The sequence below is a fragment of the Neolamprologus multifasciatus genome, chromosome 6 (genome assembly GCF_963576455.1).
Source record: "Neolamprologus multifasciatus chromosome 6, fNeoMul1.2, whole genome shotgun sequence".
NCBI lineage: Eukaryota > Metazoa > Chordata > Actinopteri > Cichliformes > Cichlidae > Neolamprologus > Neolamprologus multifasciatus.
The window spans coordinates 15,493,964-15,516,193 of NC_140444.1; the positions used below are offsets into that span (position 1 = coordinate 15,493,964).

At 40.5% G+C, this 22,230-nt stretch overlaps 2 protein-coding genes across 3 annotated transcripts in view; one reads left to right on the top strand and one right to left on the bottom strand.

The window, feature by feature from the left end:
- The window catches only part of ntn1a (netrin 1a), a 58,231-nt gene that overhangs the window by 18,267 nt on the left and 17,734 nt on the right, over positions 1–22,230 (top strand). Inside the window, exons 2-3 of one of the 2 annotated variants that reach the window (XM_085162224.1) lie at positions 11,192–11,380; positions 21,402–21,551. In XM_085162224.1, the coding sequence (XP_085018350.1) occupies positions 11,192–11,380; positions 21,402–21,551 (339 nt within the window). The remainder of the gene's footprint in view (positions 1–11,191; positions 11,381–21,401; positions 21,552–22,230) is intronic. The other variant, XM_085162225.1, reaches the window with a different exon arrangement.
- The window catches only part of stx8 (syntaxin 8), a 65,237-nt gene continuing 58,972 nt past the window's right edge, over positions 15,966–22,230 (bottom strand). The window contains exon 8 of the mRNA XM_085162227.1: positions 15,966–21,438. Within this exon, the coding sequence (XP_085018353.1) occupies positions 21,365–21,438 (74 nt within the window). The 3' untranslated portion in view covers positions 15,966–21,364. The remainder of the gene's footprint in view (positions 21,439–22,230) is intronic.

The following is a 22,230-nucleotide window of genomic DNA, read 5'->3' on the forward strand; positions in this document are numbered from 1 at the left end:
GATTAGAAACTTTGACTCAAGATCGCTGCTTAGCTTATGTACTGTATGCAAACAATCACAACCTGCTCGAAATGCACCGACCCATGTCTTTGCAAATTTGTAACCTTGCAAAGGTACATAGATAGACAATTTGAATTCTACTGTATCTGCAGATTGTTAAGTATACTGCTATTTCCCATAGCAGTCTTTCAATGAAATTATTCTTCACGTTTTAGCCAGCCAGCTTGTGTGTATGTGGTGCCCTTTTCCACTGCAACTAAACTATGTCAGTTAACAAGACAGCTTGGAGAAGTCCTGCAAAATGTTTTTTAAAAAAACTACTACTGCAAACTGCAAAAGCAGGTTATGAAATTGCTAAGACAATTTTCTTTCATACTCCAACCTGGTCTTTAGCCAAAACCTGCCCCCTGACAGTGCTACGTGTTAGTAACTGACAGGTTTTAAAAGAGGTCAGACAGCCAAGCAACGGAGCTCCAATTTATTCTGAGGTTCAACAGGAGGCACAAACACAAAGGGATGAGAGGAATGGGGAACAGGAGGCAACGGTGTTTTACTTTAAGATTTATTTCTTTTACATTCCATCTCTCCACTCCTCTACTCCCTTTCTGTTACTAGAGCACTAGAGGATTTCCTCTCCTCTCCATCTCCTCTCCTCTGTTTGACCACTGAACTAAAGTCATTTTCATGGCTTATAAATTTTATAGAGAAATTTGTCACTAATGACATCTGCAGCAGAGAATGCCTGGTTTTCCCCACGGGAAAGGGAAGCAAGGTGAGGAGGGGAGATTGCACAGTTCAAGTGGTAGCCTAGTAATGCTGACTTCACAAAGGAATGCGTGTGTGTGTGTGTTGTGTGTAGATGAAAGTTTGCCCACCTGCTTAGTATGGTCATGCCGCTGCAATTGCTAATTAGCATATAATAAATAGTTGAGCAGAGCTTCCATTTAGCGTTGATTTCCATTTCTATGCAAATATTAAAGCAAAAATGTCCATTTTGGCTTAAATTTACCAAATAAACACTTGCTCCTAAGTCAGGGAGAATGACAGGTCCTTAAAGTGCTCGTGTAAAATCTCCAGACAGCTGTAGAGTGGACCTTCTGGTGATATTTTTGCCAACTGTTGCTTCCAAAGTCAATAATGAACTTTTAGTGTCAACAAAGGATGACGTTAAAAAGGCAGAAGGATCCAGGAAACCACTTGTATCAATAATTCCCATCATATTTTTAAATGTTTACCCAGCAGAAAGAAATCTAAATCTAGCTTATCCCTACCCCAGCACTCATCCACTTACCCTTAAGCAAGGCGGAGCCGAAGAAGGTAGTGAACGTTACCCTGGGGCTCTGCTTCACATGCTGTAAATAAAAAATGCATCTAAAGGGGGAAAAAGTAACCAAATAAGAAAGAAAGAGAAAGAGTGGGGACATGGGACTGCTGACAGTGGAACAAACGCTCTCTGTATTTTCGGCCTAAAGAGCCAAACCAGCTTATATAATCTGCAAAGCATCTAACTTCAAACACCATTTATTTTACTCACCTAACAGTCACCAATCAATGTTGGCCAAATGTATTCTGTTATAAGATGATGGGTTTAAAATCTTTAGTTGACATTGTTGGAAGACAAAGATGACTTTAATTGCAGAGGTTGTGGGATTAGTATGAATCACAGCTATGGAGGAGCGTGAGTTAGCCTTGTGTAAACTCTGTCTTATTGTCTAACACTGACAGCACCAGCCCATCCCCGTCAGCCTCAGGGCCAGCAACGCACAAGACGACCTGCCAGGAGTTATATGAACCCAAAACACTATGGATCTGCTAGTCCCATAGAAACCAAACTCACTAAGTAAACAGACTGGAGGTGATGTTTGACATGAGCAGGGAGAGCCTTTGTTTTGGGAAGATTTGGAGATCTGTCTCGCCTGTTTCCTATGCCTTAGTGGAGTTTGTAGATGTGTGATGCTTCTAGCAAAGGAGACAGGGCTGGGTAATGGCTGGATGTAAAACAACAGAGAGCAAGACTGTGGAGAAAGGTTATTATGCTTGGCTTTGACAGCCAGGTGACAAGGAGCTGTACCATGGTTTCAAACCATTGCACAACTGATTTACAGCTAATACTTGAGAAGGAGCTAAGTCTCAAACTGTTCACACTGTGATTATCAGATCAGACAGTGATGGCGGAAAGAAACATCAGGCACTTGTTTCAATAATCCACGCTTACTTTGTAAGGGAAACATTGCTTCATCAGTCAAACACAATACATTTATACACTATTCCCACTCATGGCCTTTCAATAAAAACCCAACAGCTCTCTTAAGTGAGCCCAGCGATTTTGGTCTTCCTGATACAGGAACTGTAAATCCAGTTAGTTCCAATCATCATCACGCTCAGGAGAAATCTTTTGCTATCGTGCCACTACATCCGTTCACACATGGGGCTCCTGAATATAGAGGTCATATGGCTCTGCCAACGTTATCAGTTCAGGTTCCTTAAAGACTTAATGTCTACAAGAAACATACAGAACACATTCACTGTTTAAGCTATCTAAGCAACAGTTCGGTACTGTTGGACTATATTGTGATATCACACAGCAGATTGTTGTCTGGACTCAGCCAAAGTTTATGTAGATACTGCTTTCAGCATTGCATTACTCCTAAAGCTGTCAGCCCCTTATGCTATTAAGACAGCTGCTCTTAGTGGGTATTGTTCAGCTGGGAGCTATGGAGACCTGACAGGGCCCAAGAATCTTTATTCATCCTAAAAGGCCTTTCACCACTATAGCGCTGAATACGACCTGCCAATGTCATCCTCCACCCATGGCATTTTTATGGCATAGCTGACATATACACAACACACTCTCGTCAGCCCCTCTGTGGCTCAACCCAGGGTCCTTTTATTCCCGCACTGTATGTCAGCTGTTGTTTTCCCATAGACACAAACTGAAGGAGATCTTTTCCAGGCAACGCCACTTTATCTGGGAATTACGCAAACACTCACTTGGAGACACACATTTTACCCGGCGATGGACGCAAAAATAAAGACGGACTGGAAGAGAGAATCTCTCTCATGGAAGCGTGCGCGCTTACACTTGCGCATGCACGCATACCTTCTCACACACGCTTTCTGCTCCACGCACACCGCTCAGACAAAAGATCCTTGATTACTCAGCAAATGGATGCACCACTGATCACAGGGTAGCCCTTTTACAAACTGGTCTATTATGCAGTCTCAGCGTGGGGTGGAAGTGTTGCAGGGGCCTGAGGCAGTGTGGCGTTGGAGGGTGAAAAGCTGTGTGTGTGTGTGTGTGTGTGTGTGTACGTGTGTGTGTGTGTGTTAATGTGAAAGTGCGTGCACACCCATCGAGGCTGAGAAGTGCTCCCATGCTGCGCTGCCTAACGAGAGGGCAGGTCAGCCATTAAATGGGCACTAATGCGGGAAATTGGAGGCCATTAGACCTTTCTTTGTTGTTGTGGTTCTGTGTGGCTAGTTAGACTCTTGAAAAAGGAAAGGCCTTATTAGCCCCCACATGCAGACAGCGAGTGAATATATGGGCCATTTAGCTCAGCATGCAGCGGGCTGGCCTAGCGCTGCTGTACGCTGCTATGGAGCGTAAGGCCATGTGTACACAAATGAAATGCATTTAAAATTTGGGGGATTTTTTTTTTCAGTTGCATTTGTTTCATTTGTATTTTGTATTTAAAAATCAGTAGAAAGAAATATGTTCTGTAACTGTTTTCTCTTCAGTGCAAACATAACTGACTTGAGTATTCGTCCACTTTGACGTAAGTTTAAAGTAAAGCCACAGTTTTAAGACAATTTAAAAAAAAAAATCAGTGATAGTGCCATATCTGTGTTTTATTTTTGTTCCTTTTTCTTTAAAAAAAAATACAACAGGTAATAAGCTTTATTTGTGATACAGAGTGCAGAGGGAAACTTAACAGGAGAGAACGTAGTTACTGGAATTATTAAAGTATACAACATACAAAATATCAGACACGATGGTTTGTAACTACATTTCTACTAAAGAAGTCTGTTTAATAAAATAAGCCCAAGTTTACCATTAAAGTCAAGAAAATAAAAACTTTATCTTCTTATATTATATTTCTATAACTGACTTTTAATGATATAAATAATAAATAATAATAATAATAAACTTTATTTATAAAGCACACTTAAAAACCAAGGGTATGCCAAGGTGCTTAACAAGTAGAACAGGTACAGAGCAAACAAGAAATTAAATGAGCATAAAAGTGAATAATATAAAATCATAAAATAAATATTAACTAGAGGGAAAGGCAAGATTGAATAAGTGGGTTTTTAGTCATGATTTGAACAGTGCAATGGAATCAGATGCGCGGAGGTCGAGAGGAAGGGTATTCCACAGTACCGGGGCAGCCAGAGCAAACGCACGGTCACCCCGGGACTTCAGCCGAGATCTGGGGTGGGTCAGAAGTAGTTGAGTGGCAGATCTAAGTGTTCTAGCAGGAGTATGTGGCTTGAGAGGGTCACTAAGATAACTTGGCGCTAATTTATTAATAGTTTTGAATGTAAGGAGTAATATTTTAAATTGAATACGGTACTTTATGGGCAGCCAATGCAAGCTAGCTAGAACAGGAGTAATAGGGCAAAATTTCCTGGTATCAGTCAAGAGGCGGGCTGCTGCATTTTGGACTGTTTGCAGTCTAAGAAGAAGAGAAGAGGGAAGACCGTAGTACAAGGAGTTACAATAATCCAACCTGGAGGTCACAAAAGCGTGAATAAGCTTCTCCAGGTCCTCATGCGGAACATAATGCCTAGCCTTAGAGATAAGGCGCAGTTGGTGGAAGCTAGATCTCACTACAGCAGACACTTGCTTATCGAGTTTGAGCGAGCTATCCAGCAGTACACCCAAGTTACTGACATAGTCACAAGAAAAGCTAGCAAAGGAACCCAGGGCAGCACAGAGTTGGGCATGAGGTATTTTACTGTTGAACATCACAATCTCAGTCTTCTTATCATTTAAAACAAGAGAATTACTCAGGAACCATTCTTTGACCTCCCGCATGCATTCTTGAAAGTAGTGCAGGAACGCAGCAAGGTCGTCAGTAAGTTCAAAATAGATCTGTACGTCATAGGGGTAACAGTGGAAGGCGATATTGTATTTTTCAAAGATTGCGCCTAGATCTGGGAGGAGAGCTGGATAGAGAACTTTTTGGTAGTATTTACCTCAATCTACTGTAAATCCATATCTTAATACTGACCTTCACTCCACTGCTAATAGCATCATGGGGGACTCAAACATGCCAGTTCTCACAGCTCTTTAGTTGAACTGGTATCATGCTCTCCATACTCGCGCCCTGAGTTGCAAAATTTACTCTAAAAAAACATTAAAACTAAAAACCATATATGTTAAATGATGGAATAAAGAAAGGACAGATAAATAAACAGGTTGACTGAAAAGGGGTCTGACAAGAAGGTTACGGCTGCTTGACAGCAAATGGAATCTGTCCACTGGAAATCAGTCCACACTGCATTTTTAATCTGCCTTTGATAAAGCTGCAGGACTGATGAATATTCTGTATGACCTGATCTCAATTAGTCAAGTCTCCTCAAGTTAAGCCTGCAAGTAGCAGCAGCAACAGCAGCACACTGATCTCTTCCCATCCCTCTGTCCGCCTTATTATTTTTTTTCTCAGGCACTTTCTTTCACTTCTCATCTATATATATATTTTCCTTTTTGAAAAAAATTCTTTCACCCTTAGTACATGCGGTGTATGAGGCAAAGTGCTTGTTAAAAATACTGAAACTGGGCCTCCTTTGGGGACGGCAGAGATCCAGAGTTTAGTTAGGGGTTATTAGAGACACAGTGAAGAGGGCCAGAGGGCTCACAGGGGGCTAAAGTGCTGCGGCTAATTGGCTGCAATAAAGGAATTAAATTAGCCTGATATAATCTCTGCAGCGGGCGCCACACTCTCCCATCCATAACTTCTTCCCACTCGCCTGCACGCACGCTCCATCACCCTAGTTCCATGGCATTCCCAGGGTGCTTCACACCATACATGAACATCAAACAGGTCCACACACACAAAACCATCAACTCCCTCACACATTGCACCCTTCCTTTTCATTATTAGTGCTTCCTCTCATTTAGAGAGGAGATTCTTTCTGATTTTTTCTCAACACCTCACCCTGTAGAGATTTGCAACTCCGTGTTGCAGTGAGAAGTGTTTTGGATCATTTTCTATTTGTCATAATGGACTTTTTATCCCAGTTTTTAAACCTCAATATGAAACATAGTTGATTTCTCTTCTCTTCAGAATAGAAGAAAGATTAGAATTTTCTGGTGATTTCAGAAAGAAAACCAAAAGAAAACGACAGACTTCTCATGTGTACAAGAACAAAATTTACAGGTTAATACCAATATGTGTAGAAACGTGTTTAGTTTTTCAAAAAGCACCTATCCTATTGTGGCACCATCTAAAATAATAAATATTATTTATGGCATGATTGTTTCTGTATCCAAAGAGAACTTCAAACGCTGAGTTTAGTATGTCTGTCATCTCGGTGCCTTAAAACACTCTCATTTAATTCTGTTTTTATTTAGTAATTCCTGCCTTTACCGTGCCCGTGCCTGGATCAACAGGCACAAGATAAAAGTGAGAACTGATGTAATGCATAGCATACTAAATAAAAACTTGAACCAGATACTGAAAACAGGATACAATTAAAGTGATTGTGTGGAAACATCTTTATAAGCTTACATGTAATCAGCAGTATTTGTAGTACGTGTTGGCTACAGATTAAATGTAAATATTTCTGTGACTGCACATCACACATTGTTTTGTTAAACACTTATTATAGTGGGGTTTTTTTAAAGTGAAATTCTTTCATTGTTTTGGGAGAAACAGCGGCTGTCGGTGGATCAGCGATGGGTGATTCACTCTTCATAGGAAAATTCCACCATCAGGAAATTTTCATTTGTCTCCACACAAACACGGGTGGTGCTAGAGTTACCTGTCACTAACCTAATGCCTTTAAATCACACTTTGTTGCAGCAATACAAACCAGGATTCAATTCAGCTGCAAAACAATTGTGACGTCCGTACTGAAATCCCAGACGCCGCAGCATAATAGCAGCATTGTTTTTCTTTTGACATATTTCTATAAGCACAAGGATGCCAAGTGTCATCCTTCAGCTTACAGTAACATTTTTGAGGCTGCTGTCTGTTAACAGTCAGTACAGCCATACGCATGCCTGAGCTCATTCACCTCCACTTACTTAAACTACATTTACTCAATTATACTGTACAAATATTTACATGTAAACGAATATTTCCCATTCAATTATTATCTCTACTCTGCTGCAGTTTAGAGTTGTATTATTCTTTTAATTCTACTACATCTTTGATGGTTTTGCAGTTATGTTACAAATTAAGCAACATATTATTTAATATACAGAACCATATCTGATATAGCTCTGCCCGCTGCCCCAGTAAATCCCATATTCATTAATGCATCTCTAAGCAAATTTAAGGGTAAATGCTTTCTGCCATAATAACCTGACCTCCACATTAAGACATATTGTATTTCTCAAAAAGAAAAAAAGCAGTACTTAGACATACTAACATACTGCATACTAACTTATTTTACATCTTATTATCCTTTAGTTCATCAAAAACATATTACGGCTAAATACGGATATCCAGGTAGAATAGCATTGATTATATTAAACTAGGACACCATGTGGCTCTATTTGATTTTGGTGACAAGCAGTGACCCAGCCAAGCTTTTGTAGCTTGTGTGTTATAAGGGTGAAGGAGCAGGCAAACACTGTGGATCCAGAAATAGCATGTTTCTATATATGTGCATGTTTTAAGTTTGCGAGAGAAAATTGTGCGTTACATGCTGCCATCATAGAGTTTAATGCACACTACGGTGCAGGGCTTGTAGCAAGTTATTCGAGGTACTTGGGGAAAATATTTTCAGTGATAAGTTTTTGTGAACTTTAGGCTTTCTTTCCTTAAACGTTTTCACACCAAAGTCAAAGAGAGAGTATAAAAGGTCAGTATTTTTCCGTTCTGTCTTAGGGGTGGGTTAGAAGTTAATCTGATTACTTTTAGGTCATCCATAGGATTAAAAGTAAACTGTTCATGTGTGGACTCCCCTTGGTGTTTGTTTGAGAGTGGGGCAAAGAATAGCAGACCTCCGGCTGCTCCCCTGCTTGCATGCAGCGGTGTTGGGTTTTGCTTTGCTGAATCTGTTTAGGGTAAGAATTGGGTGAGAGAAGGAGCGAGTAGGCTGGAATAATTTTAGACCAGTGGGAATGATGGCCATATATAGATATCTATATATATGTGATGTGTGGACGGGACATCAGAAATCTAACAATATTGTTCAAAAAAGTATAATCAGTGTTTCCTTTTCACAGTTTTCTTAGTCGCTTATTCTTCCTAATGTGTCTTTACAGTTGTGGTAATGAGCAGCCGGCAGCTTTAGTCGATTTGGAGTAAAAGTGGCAGAAATCACTTGCTTGAGTGTCTCTTTACAACAAATCATTGCTGTGACCAACATTGCTCAATTACCAGGCTTATTGTGAGTATGATGAGCTTAACCTCAACCTCCAGCTCTGTTGCTTGAAATTTCCCTCTAATTAGCAGCAGGAAGGCTGTCTAAGTACTTCTATGAGACTGAGGTCAGTTGATGGAGGCTGGGAACCACTCAGAGAAACTAATTAGCCAACTTTCCAAAACACACACAGACAGTGGAAGTGCAGGAAACAGCAGCATCGAATAAACAAATCAATTTTCTGCTAAATTTTACAGTTGAAGGTTAAAAGTTTGTAAGAGATGCAACAATTAAATGCAGCATTTTGTCATTTCAAATAGTCATGGCTCACTCTACGGGAGGTGTTGAAAGGCTGTAGGTAAGCTTAGCTTCATCCAGCTAATTCTGTTACACTTGTTTAAAAGGTATCACTTCACACTTCTTTTTACTGCTCACCTGGGGGCGGTTACAGGCGACTACAGACTCGCTATCCAGACTGAAGCAATTAGCTTTATTGAAAACAGACCAAAGTTGTTCTATAAGGTAAAAGTAGTATTTACTAACACTGCTTATTAAAAAGAACAAAACAATACAATTTTTATTTGTGTTAGATGTTGTCCAAATCACTACTAGAGGCATAAAATTGGCTTTTTTCCTGTGTGTAAAAAAAACCGTGATGGCTAAATAACAGACATAACTTTGCAGGACTCCAGATAAACTCATGCCAGGCAGCAATTTTTAGCTTGTCTATGCTTTAATTTGAACAAAGCCTTGTTGATATAATTTTGAAAACAGTAAGCGCAGATCAACCACTTTTTCTAAGTTGAGGGTCATTGAAGAAGCGCTGTGAACATGCTTACATCAGTCCCAGAGAGTATAAAGGTTCAGATGGGCATTCATCTGAGATAATCTCTTATGAAGTATAATATCTTGCCGCTCAACCCTACTATAACCAACATACCCTTTGGTACAAATGGGAAAATTCTCTGGGGGGGGGGGGGGGGGGGGGTGTTCAGAAAGGGTGTGAAACTATTTTTGTAGTGTAACAAAAGCATGTCTGCAGGTCAGAGGCTGCACACTGCTCCTCCACTAGTTTCCCCCCTCTCTGTGGTGATCTCTTTTACCTTCAGGCATGCTCAGAGATAGCTTTCACCAACTATGGCTTGACGCTGGAGACACTAAAAAGACTGAGCCTACCCCCTGGCATTCAGAGTCTGGATTGATTAGCTCAAGGATTTCAACACAGAGATCATTTGAGAGACTTCAAAAAAAGCCTATAATCTAATCCATTGTGTATTTATATGTTGTAGCTAAAAAAAACATTTTGTCATAAAAGGTCTTTGAATGGATGCTTTATGCATTTTTATCTCTCAACACGTTTTCATCACAACATTTCAGCATGCGCATAGACACCCAGTACTGGGTTGGTTCTAGCTGTGGACTTCACGGGTTATTGAATCAATCAGTAAGTAAAGACGTGAACAGGTGTAAATCTAGCTCAAGACAATAATAAAACATTATATCTGGGACACAAATATAGTTCTCAATAAGATAAGTAAGACTGGAGAAAAGACTATTTAAACAGAGTTAAGAAAATATCTTCAATTGCTATTGAATGTCTTGGAAATATTACCATCTTCTAGTATTGTGATAATTCTTCTTTTTTTTTTAGATTACTTTTAAAATGGGATCAATCTGAGTAAGTTTTATGACAAAAATGATAAAGCAGGGATGGTCGATGAGCAAAAAAAAAAATGCATGACTAATTAAACCACTGCCATGCTGGAAGCAAAGCCACCAATAGTCACTACTGATAAGACACTAAGATATGTATGTGTGTGTTTTAGATATTGTAATTAGGTCCTTGGAGTGGAGAGAAGAAGTCTCAGAGGTCCCAGACATGTTCAGAAAAAAAAAATAATTGAGAGATGTACACACACTGAGCATACCAGTGAGAAATCTGGTTGAGGGAGGCCGAGGGAAGTAAGCCCTCAGCCTTCCTCCGCTATGACAGGTAGATGATAGAGCGAGCTGTCTGTGCCGAAACACGCGGATGGATGAATCAACCGTGGGACATAGTTGGATCCAGATAATCCCCTTTAGGTACACACACGCTGTACCGTGTAGAACCGCACACAGTCATGCCACAAACTGTATCAGAAGTGCTGCGGTTAATAATGCATGAATGTGTCTGTGGTGGAGGAGGACTGGTGTCTCGGACGGCCGGCCCTAATGAAGTTGGGCATTTCTGCCTCACTCTGCTGCCAGAAAGTCATGAATAAACATTAGCCGGCTAATTAAACTCAGCACTGGCAACTGTACTGATCAGTAAACAAGAGGCAGAGAGGGGTCTCGCACATACTTGCAGGGGATTTGCATGTAGTAGAGAAATGGTAATACAAGCCTTTCACTTTCTAACTAGTACAGTATGGACTCTGGAGAGGACCTTTAGCAAAGGAAAAAAGCTGTGCAGAATATTTGATCAAGAGAGGTAGACTAACCCTAACCCTGACAAATAGATTAAAAAAAAAATTCTTAATACACAAAATATACTGAAACAGTAATAATAATGAAAATGGAAACTGTGCATTAGATATGATGTAATGGTCTGTTCAGTAAAACATCTAATTGCATTAATTTAATCTGTTTGCATTCTGTTGTGTTTCCCCCACAGCCTGCAACTGCAACCTTCACGCCCGAAGGTGTCGTTTCAACATGGAGCTCTACAAACTGTCGGGGAGGAAGAGCGGAGGAGTCTGCCTCAACTGTCGCCACAACACGGCAGGTCGCCACTGCCACTATTGCAAGGAGGGCTACTACAGAGACCTGTCGAAGCCCATCTCACACAGAAAAGCCTGCAAAGGTACAGGGCTCTGTTTGTCTTCTCTTTTGTAAGTGACCGGGGCTCGGATTGATCCATTTCGCTCAAGAGTCCCTCGGCTTTCATACGGCGTATACTGAACATACAAGCCAATGTTAACATTATGATGTGCGCTGCTTTTTTCAAGAGTGGATTTTATATAAAGGCCGGAACGAGAGGATTTGTGGTCTTCACATTCCTAAGCCTGTCTCACCCTCATCTTCCTCTGTCAGCGAAGATGAGTTGGGGGTCTTTTGGGATTGTGGAGGTCGCGGCGGCGGTGGTGGTATGGGCGGGTCGGGCTGGGTGTTCCCTCGTCGACGCTGAGTTATTTGGCTTAGTTGGCGCTGGGGTGAGGGGATGACAGGACAAGAAAAACAAACAGAGCTGAGGTGTGAAGTGATCCTCGGTGCGAGTCAAAGACTAATGAGAACCCAGGGAGACTGGTTCAAGGGCTGCAAAACGAATTGAAAAGAGAGCAGGAAACAAAGCAAAAAGTCAAGACCAGAAGGATGGCAGGAGAATGAAAGATGGGAGGGAGGGAGGACTGATGGGTTAGAAGAAGAGGACGAGAGGAAGGGGACACACCCCTACGCAGGTGTGCTCACTACTCACTGCTGGATGAATCGCATGCCATCGGCCCTCACCGTAGCTAATAAGGGTCAAAGACAGAGAGGTGGTGGAGGCGGAGAAAGAAGTGACGGTGACTGAAAAGAGAGAGAGTATGTTTTCTCACTTCTGCTATAGCTGCAGGGAAAGATAACAGGAACTGAATCCCTGTGCAAACAGGCCCAGAGACACCTCAGATTTACTCTGTATGGATAAAGCATCTACGCTTATACACTGAAATACAAGCATACCTGTTGGAGGGTTTCAGAGCGCTCTGAAAGAGAGCGAAGGGAGCGCTATCTATCTATATGCTGACAGTTTGAGCCAGAGTTTTCTTATATCATTCAACAGGAATAAAAAAAAAAATAACCACCCATTTGTTAGTTTAAGAGGGAGCATGTCTATAAAGCATCAGACATCTTTAAAAAACATGTTTAGATGAAACAATGGCGTGTTAAGTTGTGTTGTAGTCAGCTGCACTCATTACGAAAACAAACGACACCACTGATGAAAGATATTTGTCCTCAGCGTCTGCTCGTTTCTCAGTATCGACCATAAAACCTTGGAGAACGTGCACTTTTCCGTGTTGACATGCTTCATGCTGCTGCAACAAAAACATTTACTGACCTAATGCAAAAGAACGTCACAGATGTTTCACTCAGTCACATTAAATTCCTGTCATTCAGCAACCGCATCGAGCACATTTTCTTCCCCGCGCAAAGACAAATTAATAACAAAGACCTCTAGAAATGTTGGAAGTAATTCCCCGCCTCGAGTCACTCGTGACCAATATTCCTCAAGTGATTTTAACACCTTCCATGGCTTCGGGCCCATTCTCCAGTCGGCCAGGAATGCAAACACGCATTCATCACGACAAGACGTTTTGTGTCGTTTAACCCCAATCTACTGCTGTGTCTACCAGGCTGGCTTATTCGGGAGATTTCACCTCTTTTTTTGTTGTTTTTACATTTCTTCTCGTGTGTTTAAGATTTGATTCTTTCAGCATCTCATAACTCACATTCATTGGTGCTAGTTCCTCACACCGGAAAACTAGGCTCCTCATGGTCCTGCTGTGCAAATATAAAATGTAAACCCACTCTTATAATTTATAGTAGAGGCAGTATTAGCTACAGATAGTAGTGCGATCTTTCCTATTTTACCATATTTGCTAAAACCATAAACTATATCAATGTTTCATATAATTACAGATAACTTTTATTACTTTTTAATTTCTTGCACTGGTGATTTCTCTGTGTGCTCAGATGCCGCTTATATGAGAAATCCTGAAAACAAAATCAAGCGTTTGGCTGAAAAAAAAAAGGATAAAGCACGAAAATTATGTTGTAGTTACCATCCTGGTAAAGTTAAAGCAATATGAGTATTAAAAAAACAAATCCCCAGTTAATGTCACAATAAAAGGTTGGGTTATTTTATTTTATTTTTTACCATCAATAGCAAGTGATTTAGCTGAAAGAGAAAAAAATAATCGGTTTTCACTGATGTGGAAATGTGTTCTCATACAATGATGACTAATTTGATGTTGCGAAACTATGGATAAATGAGTCATGAAGTTAAGTCAAAACAGCGAGTCAAAAGCTGTGAAAAATGCACGTAGTGTGGACCTCTGACATCTGGAGTAAAGTGATGTATAGCATGTGCATGGGTGTGTGGGGCTGGCTCTGCATTCTGTAGCCGAGTAAAGCTTTCCTGATAACTAGTGATTTGGATTCAGAGCCTAAGAGAAACTCTGCTGCCCCCATCTTCACCTGTGTGACTCTGTGCACCTTCTCTTCCTGTTTAACTGTCCATTAGAAACCCTTTTATATTTAAATTCTATATTAAATAAATGAATGAACTGACTAAATCAGTTCTAATAACAGAAGATGAAATGTGAGACGCTGTTCTCAGTTTGTCAAAAGAATTTCCTGCTTTTGTCAGTTTGATTTTATTGCATAACCTCAATTCCAAATGAGTTTGAATACTTTGTAAAATATAATATTAGAATGCAGTGATTTGTTGAAGTCTTTAACCCAGGTTTTATTCACAAAATTGAAAATGTATCAAATTGAAATACTGAGAAAATTTACTCTGTCAGTCTTGGTTGTGTTTTCTGCTTCATGATGCATAAAATGTTTTCAGTTGCTGGAAGGGCTGGACTGCAGGCAGATCTGTTCAGCGACTGGACTCTTCTGCTATGAAGCCATGCTGTTGTAATACATGCAGTATACGATTTAGCAATGTGTTGCTGATATATGCGAGGCCTTTTCTGAAAGAGTTGTCATCTGGATGGGAGAATATGTTTCTTTGAAGCCAGTACATAACTTTAAACACAGGTGATGCCTTTCCAGATGTGCAGACTGCCAGTTCTGTGGGCACTAATGCATTCCTGTACTAACAGGGATGCAGGCTTTTTAACGCAAGCATCAATAACAAGCTGGATGGTCCCCACAGAGGATGCTGTGCCCATTTTTTCCAATTAAGAATTTCAAATTTAAAACATCAGATTTAGGTTGTCAGGTCTGTCCCTTATGCACATGAGATTTCTCTAACTTTTCTTTTGAGGATATTATTTATGTACTGTAGATGATGAGTTATTCAGAGGCTTCACAAGTTTGCATTGAGAAACATTATTTTGAAATTTTTCCAAAAGTTTTTTTTGGTCTGGCGAACTTTGTCTATTTAAGATCCTCTTTTTATACCCAGTCATGTTACCGACCAGTTAACCTAATTAGAAATGTCCCTCCATCTGTTTCTTCCTAAAAGAAAAACAACATTTTACTTTTGTTCCCAGTCCCAACTTTTCGAGATGTATTGTTACCATTAAATTCAAAATGAGTCGATATTTTTCATGAAAAAGTAAAATGTCTCAATTTGAACAATGAGCTTTGCAGGTCAAAACATTCTGTTGTTGTTGTTTTGTTTTTTTTAGTTTATTTTATTTACATTTTACTAGGGATGGGTATTGATAAGATTTTCACGATTCCGATTCCATTTTCAATTCTGTTTAACGATTCAATTCTTTATCGATTCTCTTATCGATTCTTTTTTAAAAAGGAGAACACTAAGGTCGATTAGCTTAGAGCTTTGTTTTATATCTTCTCTTTGAACAAGATAGAAATTTAGGAGTAACATGGCCTTACAAACCCAACAGTGAGATCTTAAGAGATCCAGCCTATAGCTCTTTAATGGGGTGTCACAGCGTCCCCAGGAAAAAAAATTGTAAATGTAAAACAATAAAATAAATATTCTTCTGTAGCAATAACAAAGTATAACATAAATTATTCAGTAGCAATTACACAAGTATATCCAGTAATGTCCCTGCCTACAATTAAACACATTCACTTACTGAAAATTGGGGGCATCTGCTGTGGCAAATGGGTGCAAGCCTTTTACCACAAACTTAGTCACTGCTCGGTGACATTCGTCTATCCTGGCCTGAAAGGAGACGCTAACGGTAGACTGCAGTGAGAACTGCCAGCATCTGAGCCAGCCAGACTCTGTCTGTCTCATCATGGTCACCTAAATGCACAGCTAACATAATATGCACTGTTAGTTGATTATTTACCTGCCGCATTAACGGGAGAGGACGTGCAAACGTTACCGCTACTGCTGGGTTGAGATTCACGAGTCCGGAGCGGAATTAAAAACACGACATTCATTTGAGGTCATCGTGTGTTTTGTGAGCAAATGCTTTTGCATATTCGTAGTGTTTCCTCCCTTAAATGAAATATCTACTTTTCATGTATTGCAAGTTGCCCTGTTGTCATCCGTTCTCGTAAAGCATAACCAAACTTTTGAGCGTTCGAGCCGCTTAGGCGCCGTGTTTCCTGCCAGGTAAATGACGCTCCGCAACGTGGTGACGTCATTCGGGGCGACTGGAATCGATAACGGAATCGTTTGCAAAAATGGCAAACAATTCCAAGGAATTGAAACAGTGGGAACCGGTTCTCAACAAGAACCGGTTTTCGATACCCATCCCTACATTTTACACAGCATCCCAACATTTTTGGACTTGGATTTGTAATTGAATATCTTTGTATTTTGAAACAAAACAAGCAAACTAAGAATGATGGAAAGAACATTTTTCACTTTATTGGCGTTTCAAAAAGCACCTTAATTCCATTCAGTTTTATTTATATCTTAATTATGAATGATTAATTGAAAAAAAGTCATTAAAAGATTAACCGGTCATGGAATTATTATTATTTATATTAATTACCAGTCAAATCAGCATTAGTGTTGCCATGCACGCACTTATTTCATGCAAAACCCAACACTGTGATAAATGAAGTCTGCGAAACCGCTGAACAATTAAATCATATGATCTATAATAATGTTATTGTTACAGGATAATGACAGTCCCAGAGGCTCATAGCAGGAGTGGAGTCATGTCATATGCTCATTACACCAGTGTTCTGAAACTAGTCAATACTAAATCATCTCACCCAGACTAGGGATTGATTTCTTCTCGGCTCCTTCACGTGCACCGCTGCCTCTCGCCGAAGTGACGTATAAACAGATTTCATCATTGTTTATAAAATTGTCAGCTTACCCAAACGGTTTTGTTCAATTTGATCCATGAAATTTGCCAGGGTTTATGCACCTCCCACCTCTCCCAGCACTGTGTAATTACAAGCAAACATTGTCCAAGTTCTACCGAGGTATTTGGTTACATCAAATTAGACTTATAATAAGGGGATCTGCGGTAATTACCCCAAGCTGACAAACAATACGAAGCATGAACTCGTTCTTTTGCCAATTAAAACAATTTTTTTTCAAACTATATTTGGAAACTTACTCATGAAGACTTTAAAGATATGTGTCACTGTGTTACATGCTCTCTTTGTCTGTCGCTCTCTCTTTGCTAATGAACTTTGCAAAGTTACCGCACTCCGCTTTTCCCCCCCTCTCTCAGACACCTTCGTATGCTTTCAAAGTTCTGCCCTGCCAAATTCTCTCAGGTTTACCACATCATAACTCAAGATAATTCAATGGAACTCAAACCGCAGAACTAATTTCTGTCTGCTCCTCAAGCAGCGTAGGCTCTGCACCGAAGTGACAGCAATTAAGCGGTCTGGTTATTTATTGAACTCAAAGAGAGAGAGCCCTTTGCCGTGTGGCTTTTGGAAAAGAATGACTGCTGCAGGAGCATGGGCATGTCGAGGAGAACTCCAGTTTGCTTTTATATGTGTAATACAATCCTCTCAGAAAGCAGCCCGTTTCCATAGGAGGTCATCTGGAGTGAAAAAAAGGGCAGAGGCACATCTATTACAAAGTTAGCCCTGCCTGGTGGCCACATACACAGGCTGAAATTTATTACTTTACCCCTCATTGAGAAAGAGTGTAAACTCAGAAGGATTTTCAGTCAGCTCTTGTTTGTATCTTTAACCCTTTGATGCCTCTAAATAATACATACTGAGTGTATTTCAGTTTAGCTTAAAGGGATGATGATCAGATTTGAAAAGACAACAAGAAGCGGCAGTCTGTGTGGTCTTTGATGCTTTTGACACGTAATAAAGATAATACATAAAACTCTACGGCGATATGTCTGAGTAAAGTTTAAGTAGCTGATCCATTTTTTTTTTATTTATGACTTTGATACTTATTTCAAAAGTTAGTCCTGTCTTTTAAAATTATGTTATACAGTAGCAGAATATAGTTACAATTTTGTTTCCAGGCTCCGAGTGCTTCACTACTCTCAAAATATGTCATATAGAGAACCTGGGGACTAATGTGTAGCCTATAGGTGAGTTGTGAAGGGTGGAGGGGTCAAAATAGTTTGCAGCAATGCCTTGCTACCATGGAAATTTGGCATTTAACATACACCAGCTTGCGGGTGTGTTTAGCAATACAGTGTTTGGAGAGTAAGGCATGTCTTACGTTTGTCAAGCAGTGCAGAGTGAGTGAACTGTCCAATCTAGTTCACAAGCTTTGCTCTGTGGGCTAAATACTACAATATCTAAAGAAATACAAGAGAAGTCCACAGCAAATAAAAAAGACCTACTCTTGATTAGTTCTCCTCATAGAACATCAAAACATGTACCAAATTAATCTCAAGCTTGGCACTGGTTCTGCGATGGATGGATTAAGTTCAAACCTTCAGAGCCTTTAAATGTGAACATCAACCATCATGTAATTACATTGGTCAGTTGGATGATGAGGAACATATTCTGCATACAGGGGACAATTAGGCTTTGACGGAGAGATAGCCTGTTTCAATCAGAATAGCACCCTTCGACCCTCCTTCCTTCGCATATGTCTTCGATTGATACAGTTGAATTTTTTCTCACTGACCACACATAAAAATGTTTTCCACGAGGGTTTTGAAAAATATTGCTTTTCATTACTTCGCTTTTAACTTTAAAATTTTTTTTATTTCTTATTCTTTACAGGGGTGTGCTGATATCAATTAGCAGAACACACATGTGTTTAATGTGTTGCGCATTAAACATCATTCACAAAATAAGCTCTTGAAGAACATTTTCAGCTCTCGCGGTGGCCAAAACACGACTCCTCGGGCCATTGCAGCCCTATTATTCTCCTCAATAAAACATTAAAAAATACAAGAAGCAAGAATGCACCCTCTATTAGGTACGCATGCCATTTAGAAAGCTGTTTATAGTAAAACAACTGAATAACACACATCTTTCTTTTGCTCTTCAAAAATACTTGTGGAGGAGCAGAAACCTAATTATAATAGAACACAGACTCGGGAAGCTTGGCTTTAATCCAGGGCCAACAAATTATTCTTACTGGCACAGTGTGCACAAACCCAATGAGGGAGTGGAGTTCAGACTTCAAACACCAGCTTTATGGTAAACGATAGGCAGAACTCAAAATTCTCGCATTGTGCAATCTCAGACTTGGGCCCGACCGCTTGCCTTTGAAAAAGTCTTCTTACCTCCTCATTAACTGCGGACGTTTTTCATTCTTTAAAACGCAACTCCCAGCGGCAAAGGCTCCCTTTAGTGTCAGGAATTCCCTTTTCATCTAGACACATGACAGTAATGCATAGCTAACCCCCCAGGTTACAGGTTTTCTGTTATTAGAAAACGGTCGCAGGTTCTCTTATAAACATAATCCAGGTCTTATTTTAGATGTCTCTCAGTATTTTTCTGTCTTGGAAGCGTTGAGAAAGAAGGGCCTCTTGCCCTCTGGTCCCCATATCTCCCCAAGCCATCTGGAGTATCCCTGAAACACAGCACAAGGCCACTTAACCATTTAAGTGGACACACACTTAAACCAGAAACTCTCACTTGCACCTCTGGAGTTAGTCAGTCTTCTAGTCAACAGGTGTGTCACTGAGTCAGACAATTTGTCACTGGACAGGAGAGCGAGTCAGTCGGCTCTCGAGCTGATGAAGAAGACCAGATGTGGAGGAGAAGGAGGAGGAGGCTGAGTGTTTGCCACCTGTACACCATGTGTCGTGCACCTTGATTTACTAGCAGGCTTGAGGCTCTGAGCTGAAATTATGGGCACACGCTCTTAAAAGCATAACCTGAGCTCTCTGAAGCTCCAAGCAGAAACTTGCTTTGCCCTCCTCTGCATCGGACTCCTCTGACGTTCTCGTAAATTTACAGGCATGAAGACGTGCCAGAGCAGCCTGCACAGTCTTTATTGGGCTTCCTGAAACCATGTGTTTGGGTCTATGTGTGTGTGTATTGTTCCTCTGAGGGAACAGCTAAGCAATGAAAGCAGTGACAGATTGGTCTGATAAAGGTACTAATAGGTACACACACAATGAGGGGGGCTTTCTGAGTCTGATAAGAAGGCTCAACAGTCCAAGTACGCTTTCTAGCTCTCTCTGGCTCTCACACAACACACAAACACACATGCATGCACACACACCAAAAACAGATAAGAGCAGCACAGAAACTCGAACACAGGAAACAAGCAACAGAGATAAAACAGAGTGTGATACAGAGAAGAGAGGAGGCACCCGACTGACACCTTATCACAAAAACACTTACTTCACCTGGAGAACTGAGTTGTCCTGTAGTCGTGTGGCTCATTTTTTGGAATATCTCACAAATCAACAATTATTTAATTTCCAAGAGTCAGAAGTCAGTTATAAAGATAACTTTTACAGTTACATTAATGCTTTAGAGCAGTGTTTTCCCCAAGAACAACTGTAACGTAGATCTCCCCGAGAGCTCGTCGGGTATACAACCCATCTCTAAGTAAAAACCACATCCCTGCTCATGATCAAAGTAAAGATGCAGAAATCACAAGACCTCAATGCATTCTAACTGACACCACACAATTCAATCTTTTCATATAACCACCCAAAAGAAAAAAAAACATTAGTGGAGCTGACCAATCTGTGTGGTTAAAAAAAAACCCACACACATTATTTAACCTGCACCTGTGAAGATTTTAACAGTGACATTTGACACAGTCGGGAAAAAAAATCTTAAGGGAAGGGAAATGAGTGAGCGGAGTTGGCCCGACTCGGAGAGATAGCGCAGCGAGGTTTCCAGGAAATAAGCAGAAAATCTCATCTTTCCACAGTGAAGAATATGGCGCTGTGAGTCTGTTGACAAACTGTGTTTTTGGCTTTGCAGGCGTTTCAAGTAAAAATGTGAAAATGGTGATAGATTAGAAAATGTGTTCTGGTCTGGATTAGCTTGTCAAGAATTGCAGTATAAAAGACCTATTAATTCTCTTAACTCCCCCTTCATGTCAGAATCACTACTATTTAGACCAAAAGCAGATGAAAACACAAAATAACCCCTCTAAGACAACTATTACTCAACACCAAACACGACCGGTTTGGCTGTGAAATAAATTAAGGGTTTGGATTAGAAGGGGAGGTGGTGGTGGTGGTGGGGGGGTGGGGGGGGCATTTGGAAAATGATTACATTCCTGAAGCATATGTGTTCGATAGACCCCCCAGGGTGGGAGGAAGTATGACAGATGTTTTAGGCTCACGTTCAAAGCCTGAGAATAATCAGAAACAGGCAATTAGGATTATCCTCCATTATTTTATCATTTGGTAAACATGCACAAACTTTCCTCTTCACTTCACGTCTCCAGCTCAAATTGAAATTCAGCCTCACTCACTTGCAGAGGTACATATATAAACAGACATATCTGTGATCTGTGTTAGGGCAGCATTTAAATGATGGCTACAATACACAGAGTGCCAAAATGTCAGGAAGTGTCTGTAGACTTGGAGGATGTGTTGCTCTTTCACTCACGATTCAACTCAGTCGGGTCCACGTCGGACGTGTGTAAGTTCTGTCTCTCTGTGCACGCCTCCACCTGTCTCTCACCACTCTATTGTTGTTGACACACTGTTGCTGTGTACCCACCTGCACTCTCTATAGATATAGCATATGTTTGTGTCTCCCCACATGTGTGTGTGTGTGTGACCACTCACTGTGCCTCTCTTTCTTCCTCTGTTTCCTCACAGCATGTGATTGCCATCCCGTGGGTGCTGCTGGCAAAACCTGTAACCAAACCACAGGACAATGTCCCTGTAAAGACGGCGTGACTGGTATCACGTGCAACCGCTGTGCTAAAGGCTACCAGCAGAGCCGCTCGCCCATTGCCCCCTGCATAAGTACGTTGAACCAGTCTTTACCACATCTGCCTCACTGTAGCACAACATGGCCTGGCAAAAGGTCAGGTGTGATGACAGGCATATATACATATTCAAATAGCACACACAAACATGTGATACGAACCCATCATACACTGTTTTACACTTTTCTTCAGAAGAGTGCATCTCTCTCAACTTCTAATCTTTTTTTAGATCCAGAATTTTCCTAGTTTAAAAAAACACACCATTAAAAGTGAACCCCAAGGTTATGGCTGCACACACTTGGCTCCATTAATCTGAATAAAGAGCTGTGTCAGCTTCTCTAAGCTACTACAATGTCTCATGGGATGACTAAAGTGTACTACCTTTTAATTTATTATTTACAAGCCATTGTAATGAAGACAAAAAGATCAAAATATATGAAATCGCATGAGAGAAGGTCTGTACCTCAAGACAGGACAAGAGAGAGAGGGGCTGCAGTATCCAGCATAAGAAAAATTAACGGACTCTCTCAATGAATTGGCTCTCTCCTTTAAAGCAAAACATTTTACTGCTCATCCAGTTTAATGTTCAATACATGTGTTTATGAGTTTGAGCTTATATTACTTTCCACTGTTGTCAGTTTAAATTTACACAAGTAAAATATTAGAATTAGACCTATCGTTTAAATATCACATAATGCAGATGTGCACTCATGTGA